General features: G+C 43.3%; 1 protein-coding gene across 1 annotated transcript in view; it reads left to right on the top strand.

Moving 5' to 3' along the window:
• Positions 1 to 26,034, top strand: part of mao (monoamine oxidase) — a 200,912-nt gene that overhangs the window by 55,037 nt on the left and 119,841 nt on the right. The window contains exon 2 of the mRNA XM_067992899.1: positions 14,201 to 14,295. Within this exon, the coding sequence (XP_067849000.1) occupies positions 14,201 to 14,295 (95 nt within the window). The remainder of the gene's footprint in view (positions 1 to 14,200; positions 14,296 to 26,034) is intronic.

The following is a 26,034-nucleotide window of genomic DNA, read 5'->3' as shown; positions in this document are numbered from 1 at the left end:
CCTTCCCCCTTCCCCTCCCCACTTCTCACAAGACCATCTTGAAACCACCTCTCCACCACTGGCATGGAAGCTGGTGGGCGACCAAGGGGTGCCTGATTTTTGCCTGCTGTCAGCTACTCTGTATTCTCTTCACACCCATTCTGGGCGGGAAGTGGACTGGGAGCGTTTACATGAGATCTGGTGGTAAAACTCATTGTGGCCTCTTGCTTTCTCTACTAGGCGGGAAATCAACTCTCCGGAGCAGTTTTCTGCTGGAAACCTGCTCCCAGTTAAAATCCTCCCCACTATATCAAAATAAGGATAAACTGTCATTCCTTTGATTAAAACTACCCATGAGTGGCAGGCACCTCCCAGTAATGGACTTCTAATGTGAAGCAATTCCTCTCAAATAAGATAAGAATGCTGCCTACCATATGTATTCAATTCACACAGTCGAGTCATGTATAGAATTATACAGTGTTCGGGGAAAGAATGCAGATGCTTGCCCATTCAAAGCTAGAGAGCAGCTAAAATCCAGCCCAATCTGACAGACCAGAGTTTAGGGAAAGAATTAATAAATAATGATGAGAGGGTGACTACTGTCAGGATTAATTTTTCAATTTTGTGTAGCTAATGACATTTTCTTTTACTAGAAAAATAAACGCAATAACAAATCTGTTGGCTTTTAGTGATTGCAAAGCTCTTAATGCAATTTGCAGTGACTGATGGTTTTCGCAAAGGACAAGAGAAAAGAACAGGTTTTGAAATATAAAGCCCTGGTTCTTATTTTAAAAATTGCTCTGCCAATGTGTTGCTTTCCTTATTGAAAGAAATGCTGAAAGAGTGCAGAATATTTGCCATATCCATTTTGATTGTTTCATCATATAATCAATAATGTAAAAACAAAATCAGCCTTCACCAGCCTTAAATTGAATCTTGAAGCTAAGGGACTAGCAAACTCATCTCTAATATCTTAAAAGTCTTGTGTATAGCTCTCACTTTCTATTTGTCACACTATTTACTTTCAGTGTCATGCTATTGTCACACCTGAGTATAACGCCAGGATTGCTTTTATATTAACTGTATAGATTGTATAGCTTTCTGTACTTGCCATTACTTACCTTACAGACCTCCAAATACTAGGGCCTAAATTATAACCCAGAAGAACGGGTGAGATGGGGGCGGGAGGGCAGTAAAAATTTTAAAAGTCTAAAACCTGACCTTAACCTGCCTCCAACCCGCCCACTTCTGGTTTTAACGGAGGCGGGACGAGGAGCGGGCGACCAATCCGCTCTCAGAAGGCGGGTCGGTCACTGAAAGCTTTCAAGAAGGCTGGGGCCTCCATTTTTACAGCTTTATTAATTTTTAACCCCTGCGGGCCGGGATTCCCGGGCCTTCTACGTCACGCCACATGAGAGGAGGCGAGAAGACCCAAAACAGCAGGTGAGTGCCTTTGTCGCACTGCTTGTGGGCCTGAAGGAGCAGGGGTGCTTTCCCCAAGCCCAACAAGCTTACCTGCAGTGACCACCCCCCCCCCCACCCCACGATCTCTGACCCCGCCTCCCTGATCCCCCCGATGACACCCGACCCTCCCTCGATGACTCCCGACCCCCCCCATGACCTCCGACTCCCCCCGCATGACTGCCACCCCCCATCTAAGACTTACCTTCTCGCATCCGCTTCCTTCCTCTTCTCCCGTCCGACTGACGGCCAGCCTGTCAATCAGCAGCCTGTCAATCAGGCTGGCCTGTCGAGCGGGAAATCATCAAAATCATAAGGACGTCCAGGAAACCTGTACTTCTGGGTTTCCCGTCAGGAATTCCCCCCTCTTCCCGACTCCGTGTTAAAAATTAGGCCTAGGTGATGCTGCTATGCTGTCAAACTCTGTCTCCCAGCTTGCTCCACACCGCTACTTTAACATTTTAAAAAATCATTTACCTTTCTGCCGCTTGCGGTGTGCTTGTCACCTGATTCCCCTTTTGTCTGTTGGACCTAGTGTACAGTGTACAGAGCTTCAAAATTGGAATGCTTCATGACCGGACTAATAAAATTACCAGTTCTAAAGTTCTAAAAGTTCTAATTAAAGTTTTTTTTAATAAATCGATTATTCAGTAAATAATCGATTTATTAAAAAAAACTTTAATTAGAATTTTTTGAGGTTACAGAACTAACAATATACAATGTCATTGATACCAAGTAAAGCTAAACACTGAGATAGATCACTAGTGAACAACCATGAAAGTAAGAAGTGGGCATAGAGAGAACCAAACCCCTAGCTAATTGGACGAGAAAAGATGGATCTAGAAGATGGCAACAAGCTTCCAAAAATCAACGCTCATTATGGGACAAAAGGAAACCGGAGTAACGAGTACCACACAGAGGATACAAAGAGCTAGACCAGACCCCTCGTCTCTGGAAAGCAACATAACAGGAACAATCAGAAGAACAATTTTTTGTTGAACTAAAAGACTGTGGGCTTGATTTTGCTCCTCAGAGTTTTTGTATAAATGATGTTTGCACGTAGAGAAATAGTGGCTGCGGGGTGGTGTGGAGAAAATTGAAATTCCTACTTGACTTTCTGTCTTTGGCCGGCCTCCAAGGTCCCTGCAGACCCTCTGGTTGGCAGGGGTTTGGGGGCAGGCCGTAGTACCTGGTTTCACTGGGCACCCAGCGAGCGAAGTCCCAGAGAATTGCGGCAGGAGGCCGGGAACGCCCCTTATCTCATTTGCATACATGCGATGGGCCTGAAAATATTGCAGGTGCAGGCCCAGCTCTGCCCCCTGGGGAAGCCCTGGTGAAACAGGTCTCTACTCCTTTTTCTCCTTTGTGCTTGGGGGAAATGGGCACTCCCCAGGGGCAAAGTTGAGGAAAATTGGCTGTATTTTGTTCCCAACTTCTTAAAGAGCATACTAGAAACCAACATTAACTAGGAGGAATGCTGATTGTGCTCAACTTTCAGCTGCATGAATCTTGTGCATGCACTCGGACCTATTTTATATTCTGAAAAGGAAGCAAGCTCTTAGTAGCTGTAAAATATAATTTAAAGATTCAGCCTCTCTCGTGCCTTCAGGCATTTGGTTACTGGATTATTGAAACTGCTTTTCGATCTCAGCTTTTAAGAGAAAAGCTATCAGTAATATAACAAGATGTCCAGACTAAACGGGAGCCTGCTTTGATTGAAATTGGTCATTTTTATGTTTTAGAAATTTTAAATAAAATATCAAGCTGGCTACTCTGAAAATGACAGACTATTTTGTAATCTTTAACAATGAAGGCGAGCTTCCATTGTTGCACGGTAATTGGTAACCATAGAAACAGCTATAGGCACCAAGTTTGTTGTCTGGGTCTAACCTGATCTAATAATGAGCATGTAACATCCAGCAAATACATAAAACCTTGTTATTTGCTGCAGATTTTCATGTTATTGTCACTCTTCAGATTGCAGCCAAGTGCTACATCATTATTCCCCTTGTGAAAACCACACTCAACTAAACACTTTCTCTCAAGAAATGTATTCTCTCAAATACCATTTTACTTCTCCATGATGTATAATTATTCAATTATGTAATCCATGATTCAGAGCCATTAGGCATGGCAAAGCTCTTTTCTCCTATAAGGGGAGAAAGTATAGATGCTTGAGTGAGTGATGGTGACGTGGCCAACCGATGAATGCATTGGTTTGGGTACGGCTGACCATGAAAGAGATGCATCAGAGGGTGAGTATGAGACAGAGCCATGACATTGTATGAGGATTGGGTTGAGTGGTAGTGGTGGGGTGAGTAATGGGGAAGTGAGGAAGTGCAGGTAAGTTGAGGATGAGTTTTGAGTGGGTGTGAGGAGTGATGTGATAGAGTAGTGTTGGCAGTGCAGAATGAGTTGGGGGGTGGGGCCGGTGATGCGGAAGACGGAATGTAGGAGAATGAGTAAGTGTACTCACTTTGGCTGACCTAGTTAGGTCATTGTAGCGCTTCCTGCACTGGATCCAGGTGCGGGAGATGTTGCTGCTGTTGGTGACCTCCTCTGCCACCTCGAGCCAGGCCTTCTTGGTGGCAGAGGCAGGGCACTTCCTCCCGTCCGCCGGGTAGAATACATCTCTCCTCCTCCTCACCCCATCCAGTAGCACCTGGAGTGAGGCATCATTAAATCTTGGAGCAGTCTTTCCCCTGAGCTGCTCCATTGTGCTGTTTGAGTTTTTGCTCCAGGAGCAGCCATTGGAGTACTGCCCCCTTTAAATAGAGCTCCTCCAGCTGACAGCCTGTGATGCAGGTGCGCAGTCTGCCTGTTACGCAGCTTTCTGACGGCAAACCCGAAAGCCACATTAAGTGGCTCCAATTTACCCCCCCACCCCCATCCACTGCCCGCTGTCATCCTGACTCCCTGCCAATATCGGGGCCATTAACCCATTTAAAATGAATAGGTTAACCTTCCATTAACATAATAGAGAGAGGAATTTTGTACAAGTGCATTAAGCATTTGTATGTTAACATCGCTCCAGACTTATGACATTAAAATAATAATTCAAGAAGAAGAATAAAATGAGACTATACCATGATGAACAGGCAACAAAAAGCATTGACAATGTCTGTAGTTGCGTCAAATCACATAACTGTTGTTAATTGAAAATATTACTGTTGATAAGCTGATAATCATTACGTATGTGCTTTGTCTTAAAAGAAAATTACACATTACTTATATTTCTATTTTACAATATGATATTGTCTTTTTCACTGTTGTAGACTATGTAAGTGAATATTTTCTGTGCAGTGAAAGATAATTTTTAACATATACTAAAAATGTAGCGATTGGTGTCATTAACCATATCTCAGAACTATTTAACACAGTTTTCTTTTATATTTTGATTGATTTTTTTTCCATAATTTAATATTCTACAACATGCAAACTGTAAATCCACCAGGGTCTACAATTTGGCCATAGAGTAATAACAAATCATCTCAAATCTTGGTTAAATATTTTTGTTTCAGTAATAGAACCAATCTTGTCCATTAATCTTGGGTTTTAGTACCAACATATGTGAATCTACTCTACACTGCTGCAGCCTCCTTTTGAAGTTCCTGTGAGTTCTCCATTTTTGGAACCATTTTATTTTGTGACTTTTTTTAATATCATGGCCAGGACTCTCCCTTTCAGGGTGAATTCTGGTGGAGCGAGACTTCCGCCTGCACCTTTGAATCCACTCCAGTCCCACTCATTTTCCTGGGAAGGCGCATATTTCCAATGCACAGTGGTCACCAGGCAGCGTTCGCTCCGCCAAGAAGAAGCTTGCCAGTGCAAAGAGGATAGTCTGGATGCTGCTGCAGCACCAGACGAGCCAGTGAGGAGTCGTAAAGTGGCAGAAGCATCCCAAAGATCGAAGTGGAGGGAGATTTACTAGTTAGGATATAAAAATGTAGCTGTTAGGAGACACAAAAAGAGTTACATTTTATTGAAAATCATCAAAAGTTGAGAGATAATTTTTAAGATATGTTTATAAAAAGGCTAGGTGCTGTTATAATAGAAAAAGTACTGAATCCAGACAATTTGCACCTTCAAGTTTTAAATGAGTTAGGGGTTGATATTGGTGAAAATTTCAATAGTATGAAAATTGGGCACATTCTCCAAAGGGTGGGCAATCTGGGGCTTTCTGGATTGATGGGGATTTCTTCTTGTATGGGGTTAATGGTCATCTATTTGGGGTCTTCCTCCTATTCTTCCTCTTTCCCTTTTGTTATGAACTGTTTTCTTCCTGCAACCAAAGTACAATAAATGAGAAGCTCATATTGTCATAATGACATCTATTGATACCTAAGTGTCAGCCTGCTGGCTGTAGTGGCTGTTGCACCTGCATTATGCAGCTATATTAGAGGAGGATTATTTTGGGCTGAATGTATACAAGGGTGTGAGTGAAGGAATATCTCCAGGTGAAACAGGATCCTTCTTCTTCCTGATTTCCTGCAGGACAATTTTCATGACCTCTAGAGAGGAACAAGCTATTCTCTGATATCCTGCACTTATTTCTGACATTTTTGCCCAAATTAACTTCCTGCTTTTCAATCCTTTAAAATGCTGCAGGCATTGAAATCCTGCAGCAGTGCCTGATCTTCTGCCTACCAATTGGCAAGCTCTCAATTGGGTGTTTTCTAACCGGGAGGCTGAAATGCTGTTCTGGACCAAGGCATAACTGGGATGGATCTTAAGGGACCAGAAAATGAGGCAAAACCAGATTTCACCTGGATTTCACCTCAATGTTTATTTAGCCCCAGCCATTTTATGGTGGGGGCACACCTTGGGTGGATCTTCCCTCCAGCCCTCGCGTCAAAGGGGCTTATAGAATCATAGAATCATAGAAGTTACAACATGGAAACAGGCCCTTTGGCCCAACATGTCCATGTCGCCCAGTTTATACCACTAAGCTAGTCCCAATTGCCTGCACTTGGCCCATATCCCTCTATACCCATCTTACCCATGTAACTGTCCAAATGCTTTTTAAAAGACAAAATTGTACCCGCCTCTACTACTGCCTCTGGCAGCTCGTTCCAGACACTCACCACCCTTTGAGTGAAAAAATTGCCCCTCTGGACCCTTTTGTATCTCTCCCCTCTCACCTTAAATCTATGCCCCCTCGTTATAGACTCCCCTACCTTTGGGAAAAGATTTTGACTATCGACCTTATCGATGCCCCTCATTATTTTATAGACTTCTATAAGATCACCCCTTAACCTCCTACTCTCCAGGGAAAAAAGTCCCAGTCTGTCTAACCTCTCCCTGTAAGTCAAACCATCAAGTCCCGGTAGCATCCTAGTAAATCTTTTCTGCACTCTTTCTAGTTTAATAATATCCTTTCTATAATAGGGTGACCAGAACTGTACACAGTACTCCAAGTGTGGCCTCACCAATGCCCTGTACAACTTCAACAAGACATTCCAACTCCTGCATTCAATGTTCTGACCAATGAAACCAAGCATGCTGAATGCCTTCTTCACCACCCTATCCACCTGTGACTCCACTTTCAAGGAGCTATGAATCTGTACTCCCAGATCTCTTTGTTCTATAACTCTCCCCAACGCCCTACCATTAACGGAGTAGGTCCTGGCCCGATTCGATCTACCAAAATGCATCACCTCACATTTATCTAAATTAAACTCCATCTGCCATTCATCGGCCCACTGGCCCAATTTATCAAGATCCCGTTGCAATCCTACATAACCTTCTTCACTGTCCACAATGCCACCAATCTTGGTGTCATCTGCAAACTTACTAACCATGCCTCCTAAATTCTCATCCAAATCATTAATATAAATAACAAATAACAGCGGACCCAGCACCGATCCCTGAGGCACACCGCTGGACACAGGCATCCAGTTTGAAAAACAACCCTCCACAACCACCCTCTGTCTTCTGTCGTCAAGCCAATTTTGTATCCAATTGGCTACCTCACCTTGGATCCCATGAGATTTAACCTTATGTAACAACCTACCATGCGGTACCTTGTCAAATGCTTTGCTGAAGTCCATGTAGACCACGTCTACTGCACAGCCCTCATCTATCTTCTTGGTTACCCCTTCAAAAAACTCAATCAAATTCGTGAGACATGATTTTCCTCTCACAAAACCATGCTGACTGTTCCTAATCAGTCCCTGCCTCTCCAAATGCCTGTAGATCCTGTCCCTCAGAATACCCTCTAACAACTTACCCACGACAGATGTCAGGCTCACTGGTCTGTAGTTCCCAGGCTTTTCCCTGCCGCCCTTCTTAAACAAAGGCACAACATTTGCTACCCTCCAATCTTCAGGCACCTCACCTGTAGCGGTGGATGATTCAAATATCTCTGCTAGGGGACCCGCAATTTCCTCCCTAACCTCCCATAACGTCCTGGGATACATTTCATCAGGTCCCGGAGATTTATCTACCTTGATGCGCGATAAGACTTCCAGCACCTCCCTCTCTGTAATATGTACACTCTTCAAGACATCACTATTTATTTCCCCAAGTTCCCTAACATCCATGCCTTTCTCAACCGTAAATACCGATGTGAAATATTCATTCAGGATCTCACCCATCTCTTGTGGTTCCGCATATAGATGACCTTGTTGATCCTTAAGAGGCCCTACTCTCTCCCGAGTTACCCTTTTGCCCTTTATGTATTTGTAGAAGCTCTTTGGATTCACCTTTGCCTGATCTGCCAAAGCAATCTCATATCCCCTTTTTGCCCTCCTGATTTCTCTCTTAACTCTACTCCGGCAATCTCTACACTCTTCAAGGGATCCACTTGATCCCAGCTGCCTATGCATGTCATATGCCTCCTTCTTCTTTTTGACTAGTGCCTCAATCTCCCGAGTCATCCAAGGTTCCCTACTTCTACCAGCCTTGCCCTTCACTTTATAAGGAATGTGCTTACCCTGAACCCTGGTTAACACACTTTTGAAAGCCTCCCACTTACCAGACGTCCCTTTGCCTGCCAACAGACTCTCCCAATCAACTTCTGAAAGTTCCTGTCTAATACCATCAAAATTGGCCTTTCCCCAATTTAGAATTTTAACTTTTGGGCCAGACCTATCCTTCTCCATAGCTATCTTAAAACTAATGGAATTATGATCACTGGTCCCAAAGTGATCCCTCACTAACACTTCTGTCACCTGCCCTTCCTTATTTCCCAAGAGGAGGTCAAGTTTTGCCCCCTCTCTAGTCGGGCCATCCACATACTGAATGAGAAATTCCTCCTGAATACACTCAACAAATTTCTCTCCATCCAAGCCCCTAATGCTATGGCTGTCCCAGTCAATGTTGGGAAAGTTAAAGTCCCCTACTATTACCACCCTATTTTTCTTGCAGCTGTCTGTAATCTCCTTACATATTTGCTCCTCAATTTCCCGTTGACTATTTGGGGGTCTGTAGTACAATCCTATCAAAGTGACCTCTCCCTTCTTATTTTTCAGTTCTACCCATATAGACTCAGTGGGCGAACCCTCGGATATATCCCCTCTCACTACTGCCGTGATGTTCTCCCTAATCAAGAACGCAACTCCCCCTCCTCTCTTACCTCCTGCTCTATCTTTCCTATAGCATCTGTACCCTGGAACATTGAGCTGCCAGTCCTGCCCCTCCCTTATCCATGTTTCAGTAATAGCTATAACATCCCAGTCCCATGTACCCATCCATGCCCTGAGTTCATCTGCCTTGCCCATCAGACTTCTTGCATTGAAATAAATGCAGTTTAATCTAGACTTCCCTTGGTCTTTGCCCTGCTTTCTCAGACCATCTGTCCGGTCATGTTCTGTACACTCTCCCTTACTGCCTTTTGTTTCTGTCACCACTTTATTTCCCACTGACTTCCTGCATCGGTTCCCATCCCCCTGCCACATTAGTTTAAACCCTCCCCAACAGCACTGGCAAACACTCCCCCTAGGACATTGGTTCCAGTCCTGCCCAGATGCAGACCGTCCAATTTGTACTGGTCCCACCTCCCCCAGAACCGGTTCCAATGGCCCAGGAATTTGAATCCCTCCCTCTTGCACCATCTCTCTAGCCACGTATTCATCTTAGCTATCCTGTCATTCCTACTCTGACTAACCCGTGGCACTGGTAGCAATCCTGAGATTACTACCTTTGAGGTCCTACTCTTTAGTTTAACTCCTAACTCCCTAAATTCAGCTTGTAGGACCTCATCCTGTTTTTTACCTATATCGTTGGTGCCTATATGCACCACGACAACTGGCTGTTCACCCTCCCCCTCCAGAATGTCCTGCAGCTGCTCCGAGACATCCTTGACCCTTGCACCAGGGAGGCAACATACCATCCTGGAGTCTCGGTTGCGTCCGCAGAAACGCCTGTCTATTCCCCTTACAATCGAGTCCCCTATCACTATAGCTCTGCCACTCTTTTTCCTGCCCTCCTGTGCAGCAGAGCCAGCCACGGTGCCATGAACCTGGCCATTGCCACCTTCCCCTGGTGAGCCATCTCCCCCAACAGTATCCAAAACGGCTTGTCAGGAGCATTTCCTTGGTTACCCCAGGAATTCCACCATTACACCCTTAAAAGGCTTCAGTAGAACTCATTCCAGCTGAGAGCTGAGAAGGAATTGAAAAGTGTCTAGTCCATGTCACATCTGTTTGTGCCAGATATAATAATGATTTGGCAGTGTTGCCTAGCGTTTTATTACCTTTACTGTACTGTCTTCAAGTAATGGAATTATATGGAGATAACGTACAGCTATACTTCTATTACTCTCTTGTCTTATCCTGTTTTAAAGTTTGTTGGATATATTATAGACCCCACCAACGATTGCCTTTTAGTTACATTCCAAATGGTGTTGCTGTAAAACAAAATGGGCACTTCCAACAAGTTATCAGACTGCAGTACAGTAGAGAAAGACATTTGCACAAATAAAGTGTACAAGGGCACATACAGAGCTGAAATATAGTTTCAGATAAACCACAGAATCAATCTTATCGACTGAGCAGCAACTGTTCAGGTACATTTGTATGGAGGAGACTATTTGATGTTAGCAGACACTTAAAAAAAATTGTCCGTTATCATCCCGTTTATTAACTGTAACACTTCTTGGGGACAAGAAGAAATTGACCTGAAGGTCTTGTCTCACTACAAGCAAGCTTTCAGTAAAAGGTAGCACATCAATTCCTGGGCCTGGTTTGTGCAGTGAGGTGATAGGCCATCATTGGACGACTGGGACCTAAGTTTGGATTCACCCCAAATTGATAGGATGGAAATCCCCTCTATCTGCTGGCACTCACTGATTTTGAGGAGCCCTGACCCAGTTATTTGTAGAGGTGGGTTTTCAATACAAAACTGTCTACTTTTGAATTGGAAAAGGAAATATCATATTGCAATAGTGGGCTAGCATTAAGACACATTTCTGCTGCAGGCTAAATGCTGGTGCAAAACTAGTTAGCAGTGCAGTGATCTGAATGCCCCCAAGCTTCCATAGTTAACTCATTTGAATAATTATTCATGGTTTCCTGTACAGTCAGCCTAATGGTGGTTACAGAAAATCGGGCCTAATTTAAAGGCATGTCTGCACTTAAAGGTAATATATGGGGACAAATATTGTTTCAGCCTTTATAAAGTTTGTTAGCCTTTGCCAAGTGGGGGTGAGGAGAAATGCCTGGAAAAAACAAAATGAAAAGAAAGGAAACCCAATCTCAAGGCAAGGAATGGTATGTGTTGGCAAGTAATAGAAAAGACCAAAAATCTTTGTGTACGGAGAAAGGAGACTGAATAGCTGTGGGTAGGGAGACGCCAATATTTAATAATTATGGCAAAATAGGTTAGGGATGCAGAGCAGTTATTTTTACCTTTTGTTTCATATTCTTTTTCCTTTAATCAAGTTTTGCTATCAGTAATTGACATCAATATGGAGGAAGATTAAAGTTCATTGCAATCTTTTGCTGTAGAAATAACTCAAAACTTTTATTGAAGCAATTACAATTTAAGAGAAAGCACTATAGGTAATGGGCACTGTAGTCACATTTTTACTTTATTTTGTTAATAGAGAATGACAAGACCTTGTTCTATCAATCTAAGTGAATTAACTGTAATTCTTGTCTGAGATGTGACATTGAACATGGGATAATGGTGACAGTACAAAGCAGTTGTTCTTACTTCCCCCTTTTTCGTTGGAGCTTCGTTGCTTCAGTAGTTTGCCTAGGAGGCTACATGCACCTGGACAGCTGGAACTCTTGCTTGAGCATTCTAAATCTAGTTGGAGATAGAAACAATAAAGTTTGTGGTTTGAGTACAAACCATCCATCTTGGAGAAGGTTCGAGGGGAGCAAACAACTGAATGAGATATTCTTAAATTTTAATTAAGATTTACAAAGCTGGATTAGACACGAAGTGCTCATCTGATGTTATGTTGTACGTGCCGAATATTAAATTTACCGAATGATTATGTTTTCTTGATAATGGTTATCTTAGAATGATCACCAGTAATAAAGCTCAAGTGTTTATTTTTAAAAAATATTTGCAGTGAAGTTTGAGCCATGTTTGATTAACAGCAGGGACTAGATTCTCCCATAGTTGTCAGGTTAGTGGCAGTCCGCCCATATGAATACACCTCTAAATTTTTTGGGGGGTTCTCATTAGTTGTGCAGGGTGGGTTTTGAGTGGTAATCCTGCTCTGGTGGGAGAGAGGGAAATCCAGTACTGGTGCCGCCTTTAACTGCGACCTCTTAAAGGAGATCGTCTGTTTTCTAACAAATGCCATCCTTTATGACTGTGATTGTGTTGAATTACCTCTCCTTATCTTCCTTGCTGCAGTCTTTGACATGTTTGGCCACAGCATCCTCCTCCAAAGCCACTCTTCCTTTATCCAGCTTAATAGAAATGTCCTTGCTTGGTTCCATTCTTACCAGACTCTTTGCAACCTCAGCATCCTATTTGACCTTGAGCTGACAAAGACCATCTAATTCCATCTCCATAACATTACCTGTCTTCACCCCTACCTCAGGCCATGTGCTGCTGAAACCCTCATCCATGCCTTTGTCACCGCTAGACTTGACTATTCCATTGCTCTCCTAGACCATCTCCCATCCTCCACCCTGTGTAAACTTCAGCTCATTGAAAACCCGGCTGCCCGTATCCTATCTTGTACCAAACCATGCTCACCTATCACCCTGTCCTTGCTGACCTAAATTAGTTCCAAGTTCCCCAACACATCAAATTTTAAATGTCTAATCCTTGTGCTTAAATCCCATGCCTCACCCTATCGCTGTAACCTCCCCCAGCCCCACAACACCCCCCCCCTGAATTCTCCATTTCTCCGACTCCCTTCCACTTTGCCCCACCATTGGTGGCTGTACCTTCAGCTGTCTCGGCCCTATGTTTGGGAATTCTCTTCCTAAATCCCTCCACTTCTCCATCCCCCTCTCCTCCTTTAAGACCCTCCTTAAAACCCAACTCCTTGACCAAGCTATTAGTCACCCCTCCTAATATCTCCTTCTTTGGCTCGGTGGCCATTTTTGTCTGATTACACTTCCGTGAAGTGCTTTGGGATGCTGCTCTATGTTAAAGTTGTTGTCGTCGTCGTCATTGTCAGGTTGAGCTGGATTTGAACTCAAATCCCAGAATCAAACCCAACACGCCATCCTGTTCCCAGTTTTTAAAACTTTACATTTGCAGATTGCAATTGAAGCTTATTACTGAGTTTGTTTTTTAAAAAGTATGTGTTTGAAGATGGCTTCATATCATAATGTGTATTCTGAATTTGTTGAATTTTTGTTTGGTTCTAGAATGTTCTCCTAGCAACTAAAGGTACATCATGTGAGAAATACGGACAGAAAAAAATGTGCTAACTGGAAACCCAGTCCAGACTGAGTCAAATCATGTGAAAAGAGTTGAATTTCAACCAGTTTAGATTTGGTTGCACTTATCCATTTTTGGCTTTAAAAAATGATTGGGTGACTCCCGACCTCCCCTCCCCCACACTGAATATATCACATCTTTACCATAAAAACTGAAGAGCTGCTGCTTAAATCTGATGGAATTTGCATATTCATACTTTTGCAAGGGTTTTGTGTTTATTTGTGTTGCACTAGAAGTCTGGGTGTGAAAATCTGCTCCTTAGAAGTCTAGAATAAAGTAGAGATAATAGAAGTGATGGTACGCTTTCTGAGATGCTGAAAGAATGAACCAGAGATTTAAAAGTGACTGTTGTGCTTTGTTTTTCTAAATCATGTAAGTATCACACCAAGGTGGATGGTGATTCAGGCTTATCGGAGCTCACCAAACAATCTACCACAGAGCAGTAGGGTGTTGGATTGTGGAATCATCTTCCTTAGGTGCTGTGGGGGTAAATTTTCTCACCGTTTCCAGTCCACTTAATGTGCAGAAATGGCAGAAGAAAGATTGTTCCAGTGAGGATATTTGGGTCTTTTAACCCTGAGTTTCCTCACACTTCTAGAGTCCGACTGTGATCCGCGTGCTGAGTTGCCACTAGTCTCATTTGAATATATCAAAATGGTGAGGCAGCTTTGAGTTTCCTGGGTTAGACCGCTGCTGCACTCAAGGTTAGTTACACTTGAGTTCTCTGAGGCCCAGCAGTGCCAGAATCCGCTGATTAAGGTGGAAGTGAGGAGCTCCTGACATATTTTACATGTTTTGTTTTATTTTATTAACTATTATTCCTTTTTTCCAGAGTTCAAAATGCCGTACAAAAATCACTTGGTTTCTGTTTGAAGGTTTCCATTTTATCTTTTCCACCCTGTAGGTCTTTCTGCAGCCAAACTGCTGACAGACTCTGGGCAGAAGGTGGTGGTGCTGGAGGCCCGTGACAGGGTTGGAGGCAGGACATTCACAACCAGAGTGAGTATGAAACATGACTGTAGGAAGGTATTTACCTTGTAAAAAAAACTTTGTGCTTGTGTGCTGTATCATAGTTGCCACCTCTTAAAAAATCAAAGGCTGGAGTGGGGGCATGACTGTGGCAGGAATCATGGCTTGGGTTCTGAAGTTTGTTTTTCTGCTGAAGAAAATTCATTGAAAACTCCAATAACCTTAATAATCAAAGGCTGCATATCAGAAGATATCAAGTAATTTTAAAAAAAAACTTCTTCAAAAATCAGACTTTTGTTGATTTAGAATCCTAGAATTTTTGAGCATAGAGGAAGCCATTCAGTCCATCATATCTGTATCAGCTCTCTGAAATTTCCAGTCAGACCTCTCAAAAACTGAACTAAGTGGTCTAAAACCAGCTGAATGGTTTGTCCTCTGTCCTCTGAATTCACTGTTCTCTTTCCTCCCTAAACCTCTCCCTCCACATAAACTCTCCTACCCATATTCAGGGCCAGCCTTTCAACTTTGCCATTTTCCATGGCCTCTCTACACCCATGGCCTTGGGTGCTGACAAAGCCATTACCAATGACTTCCTTATGTCCCTCACTCCCCCATCCCGTACTCCTTTCCAATTCCTCTGTGGCCGCTCCTAAAAAAACTCTCCCCCAAGTCATTTACAACTGCACTTTCAAATTAGCCTTTAGGTCCTTTATTCAACACACTATTTCTGCAGCGTCGATCTGCTTGACCATTTTCTCACCTCCACCTTTGATGCCCTTGTCTCCAGCAAAACCTTTATCTCTTCCACCCCACTCCCTCTGGTATAGCCCACATCTTATCTCCCTCAAATCCAAGGGATGCAGACTTGAATGTATACGGTGAACAACTGGCGTAGTCATTCATCATAAGTTCTGGCTGGACATATCAAGTGCTATTGTGTCTCACTCTGCTGTGCCAAAACCGCAAACTACTCCAGGATCATCCTTGAGAGCAAAGATAAGCTGTCAGATTCTTTTCTCCATTACTGTCTTCCTTACACGCGTCACTTCTCCCTATCTATGTAATCTGCTCCAGCCCGACAACCCTCCCCTTCCCCGACTCGGGCCTCTTGTGCATCCTCCCCCATCCCCACCATTGGCGGCCATGTATTCAGCTGCTTAAACCTGTTTTTCTGGAAATCCCTGCCTAAGTCCCTCTCGTTCTTAAGACCCTCATTAAATTAACCTCTGACCCAGCTTATGGTGACCCCATCTAATATTTAAGAACATAAGAAATAGGAGCAGGAGTAGGCCATACGGCCCCTTGAGCATGTTCCGCCATTCAATACAATCATGGTTGATCTACTTGAACTTCACTTTCCTGCCCTATCCTCATATCTCTTGATTCCTTTAGTGTCCAAAAATCTGTCGATCTCAGTCTCGAAAATACTCAACTACTGAACATCCACAGCTCTCTGAGGTAGAGAATTCCAAAGATTCACAACCCTCTGAGTGAAGAGATTTCTCCTCATCTCGGTCCTAAATTGCCGACCCCTTATCTTGCAACTGTGACCCCTAGTTCTAGCTCTCCAGCCAGGGGAAACAACCTCTCAGCATCTACCCTGTCAAGCCCTCTCAGAATTTTATACGTTTCAATGAGATCACCTCTCATTCTTCTAAACTCCAGAGATTATAGGCCCATTCTACTCAATCTCTCCTCACAGGACAACCCTCTCATCCCAGGAATCAATCTAGTGAACCTTCATTGCACCCCCTCTATGGCAAGTATATCCTTCCTTAGATATGGAGACCAAAACTGTACACAGTACTGCAGGTGTGGTTTCATCAGAGCCCTAAATAATTGCCGCAAGACTTCCTTACACTTATACTCCAACCTCCTTGCAATAAAGGCTAACATTCCATTTGCCTTCCTAATTGCTCACTGTACCTACATGTTAACTTTCTGTGATTCTTGTACAAGGATACCCAAATCCCTCTGACTGCCAACATTTCTTAGTCTCTCACCTTTTAAAAAAATTCTGCTTTTCTGTTCTTCCTACCAAAGTGGATAATTTCACATTTCCTCACATAATACTCCGTCTACCATCTTTTCCATCCCTTTGCAGTCTCTTTGTGTCCTCCTCACAGCTTACTTTCTCACCTAGCTTTGTATCACCAGCAAACTTGGATACATTGCACTTGGTCCCATCATCTAAGTCATTAATATAGATTGTAAACAGCTGAGGTCCAAGCACTAATCCTTGCGGCACCCCACTAGTTACAACCAGCCAATCCGAAAATGACCTGTTTATTCCTACTCTCTGTTTTCTGTCCTTTAACCAATCCTCAATCCATGCTAATATATTACCCCCCAATCCCATGAGCCCTAATCTTATGTAACAACCTCTTGTGTGGCACCTCAGCGAATGCCTTTTGAAAATCCAAATATATTGCATCCACTGGTTCCCCTTTTATCTACCCTGCTAGTTACACCCTCAATTTAATAGATTTGTCAACCATGATTTCCCTTTCATAAAACTGTGTTGACTCTGCCTAATCATATTATTATGTTCTAAGTGTCTTGTTACTACATCCTTAATAATGGATTCTAGCATTTTCCCTACTAATGATGTCAGGCTAATTGGCCTGTAGTTCCCTGTTTTTTCTCTCACTCCTTTCCTGAATAGCAGGGTGACATTTGCTACCACGGGGAAGATCAAAACCAATGCATCCACTATCTCTGTGCTTACATCTTTTAAAACCCTAGGATGCAGGGCATCAGGTCTAGGGGATTTGTCACCTTTTAGTCCCATTAATTTCTCCAGTACTTTTTCTTTAGTAATCTTAATTAGTTTAAGTTCCTCACTCTCATTAGACACTTAGTTTCCCACTATTTCCGGTATTTGTTTTGTGTCTTCTACTGTCAAAACTGATACAAGGGGGGAAAAATTCGATAGGGGCCGTTTTTGGACACGGGTAACGCGATGCACTAGTACCCCGCGCCCAATGGCCCCTGCGCAGGCAGGACACAAGTTTGGAGCCACCAGAGCACTTACCTGCAATCAGCGTTCCATTCCAGACCTTGCACATGGAATCAATGCAACTTGCACTTTCCACCACCAGAGGGAGCGCAATCTCTTAAAGGGAGGATGTTTCTTAGAAATCTCTTAAAGGTAGCTGGTACCTGTTACTTGCTGAAAATAACAGTCTATTGTCTGCACGGAGTCTGAATGGAGATCAGACATCGCACATGTAAAACGCAGATGCAGGTCCCAAGCCTATGTTTACAAACTGATGAGTTATGTTAAAACATTGAATAAAGGTTGCGCACTACTAAATCCCACATCCTCCAATCTGCACTCCAGACCTCACCAATCTGCCGATTTAAGTTGGTACCAGGCCTGCGAGAGGGGGTGCACCAAGATTCTCTGCTGATGTACTAGAGACCTTGCGTGCATGAGGTGGACAGAAGGTGGGACATCCTTTATCCGCAGGGGGGGTGCAAGAGGCCCTCCAGACATACACTCAAAAGGCAGTGGGAGGCAGTGGGGGACGAAGTCAATGCCAGGCGCACAGCATCACGAACATGGATGCAGTGCAGGAAGAAGTTCAATGCTTTGACATGAGTGGTCAAGGTGAGTGAGGTCAACTGTCAAGTGGGGTCTCCTACCAACTGCACCATGCACTACACCCCCCCATCCCCCACATACCAATAAACTCTTTCCATCAGTACTCAACTCTTCCAATCACATGCTTCCTCTCACCCTTACACATTACCACTGTTTCAAGCTGCCCACCCACAACTCACAGGCCACACACACTGGCAGCTATTCAACAATGACAGGCACATCACCCAGACACACGTTCCGCTTTCTTGCAGGAGAAGATGACACGTATCAGGAGGCAGCAAATGGCAATGGCATTTAGCCCCTCGAGCCTGTTCTGCCATCCAGTGAGATCATGGTGAACCTGTGACCTAACTCCATATACCCACCTTAGCCCAATTTCGCATGCTTCACAGAAATCTATCAATCTCTGATTTAACATTCACAAGTGAGCTTGCATCAACTGCCATCTGCAGAAGAACGTTCCAAACTTCTCCCACCCTTTGCACGTAGAAGCATTTCCTAACTCCACTCCTGCACGTCCTGGCTCCAAATGTTAGGCTGTGTCCCCACGTCCTAGTATTCAAGTCTAGGAGACCTCCAAAAACAGTTACAAATGTCTCGGTGCCAGAAGCAATAATCCTGCCATTAACCTGTAAGTCCTGCATGGCCCCTTTAAATAGCACTGGTGGGGGGTCTTCCAGGCACTCTAAGAAACGTTCAGATGGTTGTGGGTAAGACTGTGTATTGAGTTGAGCGTTAAGTCCCAAAATGGTGTCTATCACTTTAAATCAGCGTTGCACACTGATTGAAGCCATTTTCTCCCTACTTTACCTGATTCCAGTGTTCGTTATCTGCACCTGTGCTAACCCCAATACCAAGATGGTGTCTGACGCACGTCATGCAGGAAACGTGTGTGCGCATCCAAGACGCCAACTTGGATATCGGAAAGGCTGTGTAGCGCCGAAACAACGGGCGCTACACGGCCCAATTTAGTACCCACGATATTTGTTTAATGTCTCTGCCATTTCCTTATTCCCCATTATAATTTAACCTGTCTCTTCCTAAGGGACCCACGTTTACATTCGCTAATCTCTTCCTTTTTATATACATGTAGAAGCTCTTACAATCTATTTTTATATTTCTTGCTTGTTCACTCTCATATTCAGTTTTCTCCCTCTTTTAATCAATTTCTTGGTCATTCATTGCTGATTTCTAAAATCCTCCCAATCCTCAGGCTTACTACACTTTTTGGCAACATTGTACGCCTCTTTTAATCTAATACTATCCTTAACTTTTCCAGTTAACCATGGTTGGATCACTTTTCCCGTGGAGTTTTTATTTCCCTCTTTGGCTTGGCCTCCATTTATTTCTGAATAAATCTCTGTGAAGTGTCTTGGGACTTTTTTTTATATTTAAGATTCTCTGTAAATGTAAGTCATTGTCGAGTGACTACCTTAATGTGTTGCTGACAGGGAGGGTAGCAACAAAGGAAATCTTTCTCTTTAATTGGTAATTCTAAAGAGTCTAGAAATCTTGGACGAGTGTGGATTGATTAGGGAAAGCCAGCACGGATTTATTAAAGGCAAATCATGTTTAACTAACCTGATAGAGTTTTTTGATGAGGTAACAGAGAGGGTAGATGAGGCGATGTAGTTGATGTGGTGTATATGGACTTTCAAAAAGTGTTTGATAAAGCGCCGCATGGTAGGCTTATCATCAAGATTGGGGACCATGGAACAAAGGGGGCAGTAGCAACATGGATACAGAATTGGCTAAGTGACAGGAAACAGAGAGTAGTGATGAACGGTTGTTTTTCGGACTGGAGGGAGGTCTACAGTGGTGTTCCCCAGGGGTCAGTGCTGGGACCACTACTTTTCTTGATATATATTAATGACTTGGACTTGGGTGTACAGGGCACAATTTCCAGATTTGCAGATGACACAAAACTTGGAAGGGTAGTAAACAGTGAGGATGATAGTGATAGACTTCAAGAGGATATAGACAGGCTGATGGCATGGGTGGACACGTGGCAGATGAAATTTAATGCAGAAAAATACGAAGTGATACATTTCGGTAGGAAGAACGAGGAGAGGCAATATAGTCTAGAGGGCACAACTCCAAAAGGGGTACAAGAACAGAAAGATCTGGGGGTATATGTGCACAAATCTTTGAAGGTTGCAGGGCAGGTTGAGAAAGCAGTTAAAAAAGCATACGGGATCCTGGGCTTTATAAATAGAGGCATAGAGTACTAAAGTATGGAAGTCATGATGAACCTTTATAAAACACTAGTTCGGCCACAGCTAGAGTATTGTGTCCAGTTCTGGGCACCGCACTTTAGGAAAGATGTGAAGGCCCTAGAGAGGTGCGGAAGATTTACTAGAATGATTCCAGGGATGAGGGACTGTAGTTATGTGGATAGACTGGAGAAGCTGGGGTTGTTCTCCTTGGAACAGAGACGGTTGCGAGAAGATATTATAGAGGTATTTAAAATCATGAAGGGTCAAGACAGAGTAGATAGAGAGAAATTGTTCCCATTCACTGAAGGGTCAAGAACCAGAGGACATAGATTTAAGGTGATTGGCAAAAGAACCAAAGGTGACATGAGGAAAAGCTTTTTTACGCAGCGAATGGTTATAATCTGGAATGCACTGCCCGAGAGGGTGATGGAGGCAGATTCAATTATGGCCTTCAAAGGGGAACTGGATAGGTACTTGAAAGGAAAAAAATTGCAGGGCTTTGGGGATAGGGCAGGGGAGTGGGACCAGCTGGATTGCTCATGCCGGCATGGACTCGATGGGCTGAATGGCCTCCTTCCGTACTGTTGCCTTTCTATGATTCTATGATTCTTGCAGTTCTAACAGGGTTCTATTATATAAGCTATGCAGTGCAGCTGAAAATTCACTTCTGGCACTAGGAGAGGGTGCTCTTCCACCAAAGAGGAATGATGACAAGTTGCTCGTGTATTTTTATGCAGTTTAAATAGATGTTAAGAAACATTAGGGCAAAAGTACACAAATGTTCATTACCTTAACTTTTAAGCAGATGTATTAGTTGCTGGAAACATTTGTTTCATCCTGTAACCACAACATAATTGAACTCGGTGGAGCAACTTTGATGTGTGTATATTTAGTTAGTGGGGTATAATTTCCCTCGTGGTGTTAAAAATGGAGGGATTTGTGTGATGTGCAATTTCTATATTGAAGTTTAGCAAGTCACAGGGAGTTTTAACTTCCAGGTCTGGGCTCATCAGCTATGCAGGTTCAAGGATCAATTAGGTGCTGATGGTTAGCACAGGAGAAGCATCTTTGTGCAGACTGTGCCTGATGCCATTTTGAAAAGAATGCTAAAGCTCTCTAAATGTACTGTTTGTATTGAATACTGTATACTTATCTGTTTAATGTTAAATAAATGTGTCTGCTGATTTATAGCCTGAGGCACATTATGATTGAACATATATTCTTCTGTCTTCTGAGGTCAAGGAGGTCACATTGAGGCAGTAAGCCAGAGCACAGTGGCAAGGATTCTCTGTTTGACCCCTGGGTCTCGCTACATTTACCTAGCGATTGGGCAAGTAAAGGCAAACATTTTCAGGACATGCAAAGTCTGCTTATGGGAATGGTTGCTGACGCTGAACCCAGAGAAATATCTAGCATCAAAACCTAAAACTGTAATGTTGCCCTCAAGTGCAGTACTATGACTAAATTACTTTGAGAGTCCAAGTGGTAAAATTATATTAATTAGTTAGGGAATATGAACATATAATCAGACAAACATTATCTGAAAAGAGAAGATTCTTGTCCGATCAATTCTGCTTGTGTTCTACATTAAAACTCCTCATGTACTTATAAAAAGAGTACCAAAAAATAAGTCCTTGTTGTTCCTTTCAGAACAGGCCTGAGGAGAATAAATTAAACTGAATGAAAAAAATTAACTAGCCAAGAGAAATAAGAAAAATCTATTGGGTCACAAAATCCCATTTCAAAATGCATTGAAAACTCATATGCTAGGTGATCTGTTTGGGAAATTCTATTTAAAAACTCACTGTGGCCCTGAGTCAGAAAGCCATGAATTCAAGCCCCACTCCTTGAGAGATTTGAGCACATTATTGAGACTGACACTTTATTGCAGTGCTGAAGGAGTGCTGCCTTTTGGGAGGTGCCATCTTTCGGATGCACTGTTAAACCAATACCCTATCTGCATTCTCAGGTGGATGTGACAGATCCCATGTCACTATTTGATGAACAGGGGGATTCTCCTAGTGGCCTAGTCAGCATTTATCCCTTACTCAAAACAGATTACCTAGCCATTTATTTTGTTGCTGTTTGTGAGACCTTGCTGTATGCAAATTGGATGTTGTGTTTCCCAATATCACAACAATGACTACACTTCCAAAGTACTTCATTGGCTGCAAAATGCTTTGAAAAGTCCTGAGGTTGTGAAAGCGCTATATAAATGCAAGTTCTTTCTTTCTTTATTAGTGTGCAGACAGTGTACGATGCCAAACACTTTATCCTGTATGTCAGTGTCAGATACCTAGGAAGCTGCCATGATGCTTTCATCATACCAGGCCTTGTGACTCAGAGCCATGTATCAGCATGGATGATTGGTGATCAGGACTATTCTGTGCAGTTATGGCTGGAGACTGCAGTAAGGCTTCTGCAGACAGAGGGAGACAACAGATACAACGAGGCCAATGCCATTACAAGAAGTGTCATAGAGCAGATCAAAGGAATTCTCAAGTTCTGATTTAGGCGCCTGGATAAACCTGTTGCCGCCCTGCAATACAGACCAGCGAGAGCCTCAAGAATCATTGAAGCTTGCTGTATTCTACACACTATCACAGTGAAGAAAAGCTTGCTGATTCTTTAAGCTGAAGACAATTGATGAAGAGGAGGTGGAAGGACCTCCCTCCTCTAAGCCTGAGGAGGACATACAGGAATGAGAGGATGTGCGGCAGGACAGCCAGCAGCCAGAGAAAGGACGACACAACTGACTTTCAATAAATAAGGATGACTCACCAAATAAAGTTATATTACACCTGCCCATTTCCCCCCCACATCCTCGCAAAGTCCCTCACTTTAAAGATTTCTGCCAAGTTCCTTCATAAGATGAAAATCTACATTTCCCCTGACATCATCCAAACCCCAAAAAGGAGAAAATATATGCAGAAATGGACTCAGAATCCTATGTGCATAAGCTGTGGTAACTTCACGCAATAATATATTCTCCAAAAAGTGTCAAAAATTCCAATCACCCTATCTACAACTACTTAACACCGTGTCTATCCTTTGTGCCAGCTAACCTACTTGTTCGTGTTTCCCCACTGTGCTACTCCTACGAGGTGTTCCCTAAGCAAGATGAGGTTGACTGACGGATGGCTGGGACAATCCCTTTATAGCCTTTGAAACCCAAGGTGACTTATTTTGACAACCTTTGTCTTGCAGTGGCAAGGACGGCCAAACCCATGTCTGAAGATCCCTCGTGTAGACAGTGTAGGCAGGAGCTTCCATGCCACTGTCTGGAAAGGCAGTGCTATTGGCACCCACTCCTTGCAGCCCACTAGTGCTGGGCACAGGCCAGATCTTGGCAGTGTCCTGTGAAAGTGTCCTAGTCAAAGCATCTATGGCAGCAATGTTAGCTGCCTCTCAGGAAACCAGCAGAGTCCTTAGAAGGTATTCCAGGCATCTTAATCCTGTAAAAAATTTCTTAGGCTGTCGCAGTCTCCAGCCTGCTGTGCAGGTCGTAGGAAACGCTGCAATGTGTTATCATTGTGGATAGTGGACTCCTCCCATTTGCACATCATCTCAATCATATGCATAATAACCATCTCCACTGCCTGCACCTGAGATTAATATCTGCTAATCATTCCCCTTTTGAAGACTGGGCCTTGAGATCTGGGTTCCTAGGATCTTCAGCCGAGGGTGGTCATTTCTTCCCCTATTCATGGAGGAACAACACTCTCCCTGCCAGCTCATTCTCACTAGTACTCAGTGACAACCCTTCTGACTTACTAGCTACTTGCTCCCAAGTGCTGGAGCAGGTGCTTGCGCAAGTAAGATGCCATGACACAGTTGGTGATCAAGTGGCAGCAGTTGAGGCTCTGCTTCCTGCAGATAATTCCCCAGTGGAATTGCCTAGGTGGCTATCAACATGGCAGGCCTCGTCTTACAAGGCACCCCCTATGATGCGAAACGTAGAAGAGCTTGTTTAGCTGCACACAGTGATATTCCCTTTGAAGAAATAGTTGAGGGTAAGGGCATTGCAATACTTTGAGAAAGCACATGAAGCTGAGACTACATCTGATGAGAATTTCCCAGTTTTTAACAACCTTCTGTTACTACCTCAAATTCAAATTTGCCATCGCCCACAGGTTCTCCTGTCTGCCTGTCCATGATGTGCAATGCTTCCTCTTCATGTGCACTGGGGGTTTTCAGCACCGCTGCTCCTTCCCTAGTTTTACTTCTTTGGCATTGGTTGTAGGCCATGTTTTCATTTGGATGGGAAGTCAATGTTAAGGGGATGTGAATGACATAGACACTTTCCCCCATATGAATGCATGCACCACATGATGATGAAATGTGGAAGTGCATTGTCCTTTTAAATTAAGTGTCCTTGTAGGCCAGCCCTTGTGGCAGGCAGTGTGAGTTGCCAGAGTCGTTTTGAGTTAAGAAGGTGCTTTAATGTTGCAAAGGTTTCCCTTTGTAGAAATGAATTCCTCTGACACCCAGATACTAAGGGGGTGATTTTAAACCCCAAAAACGAGTGGGTTGGGGGCAGGTGGAAGTTGAAAATTTGTTGTTTTTTTGGGTCGCAACCGCAGAATTTTCTGCCTTTGCATTCCCAATGGGAAGCCTGTACTTTTATTCGCTGACGTTAAACCCGGAAATAAAGCCAGGCTGCGGTCGCGACCCAAAAACCAACTATTTTCAACTCCCACCCGCCCCCAACCCAGCCATTCTTGCGGTTTAAAATCACCCCCTAAGAAAGAGTATGATAGTGTAGGAGCAAAAAGGTGCAAAGTGATTTTACACTTTAATTTGGGGAAATGCCCTTTTATCTCCACAAAGTTTAATATTTAACTTAATGGGCTCTTTTTCCTAAAGAAACTTCAGGCACAAACCTTTGTTTTCTTTATAATGCCATCGTTGATTGTACACTAGAAAAATTGACATTACAGTTTAAACAACATTTAAAATTTACAGATCTATGGGGAAAGAGCAGGGGAATGGGACTAATTGGATAGCTCATTCAAAGAGCCGGCAGAGGCATGATGGGCCGAATGGCCTCTTCCTGTGCTGTACCTACTATGAATATCTTAGGTTTATGTTTGATTTAGAATTGCTTTAACAACAAAAAATAATTCTGAATTCCTAAAATACATAACTTTTTGGAAATCAAATGTCTATCTTTGACTAACTCCATAACGAAAGCTATATACTCATAGTTGGCTCAAGCCTGTCGGTAAGATTCCATGTATTTTGATGGTATTGTCGTGTAGCATGGCTTTTTCTTGAAGCCACATCTGCTTCACAGACAATCTGTAAACCTGCATCGAGGCATGAAGCTTTGAGGTAGCGAGCAGCCATGAAGATTCCAGGTGAGGTGGTGCCGCCAGGAGGTGAAAGGCGAGGTTGGAGCAGTCACAGTGTTTCACCCCACTCTCACTTCTGCCTAGCTTTAAAAGACTTTTTAACATTGAACCACACCATGGGGGCGGTGGCTTGTCAACAATAGGTTCCTATAAATTCAACCCACGATTGATTGACACTTCGCTTGTTTTCTCTCAGTGTTCACACGTAACCAAGTAGGCAAGTGTTCAAAAGACCGCCAATCTTCCTGGAATTGTTCTTGTTGCTATGGTGATCTATCCTCTGCGTGTGGTCTTTCACAATGTGTCAAATAACAATCCATCCACCTTTTAAGAGTCTTTTTTCTTCAGACATGCTGGAGCCGATTTAGTATCAGACTTTTGTTTATCAGATACATTTTTATGACAAGAGATGAATGAAGGCTGTATGAGCAATAGAGGATATGTATTGGCAAGAACGACTTGACTTACTTTGGCCATCCTTGTGTAATCATTGATCTATTTCCTACAATGTCTGACAGTTCTTGGAGTGGTGGAGGTTGCACACTCAGCCTCTGCTACCTCCCTTTAGACAACCTGCACCACCCAGTTCTGA

This window comes from Heptranchias perlo, chromosome 11 (genome assembly GCF_035084215.1).
Source record: "Heptranchias perlo isolate sHepPer1 chromosome 11, sHepPer1.hap1, whole genome shotgun sequence".
Taxonomy (NCBI): Eukaryota; Metazoa; Chordata; class Chondrichthyes; order Hexanchiformes; family Hexanchidae; genus Heptranchias; species Heptranchias perlo.
Note: the sequence above shows the minus strand (reverse complement) of the source record. Positions and strands in the feature narration are given on the sequence as shown.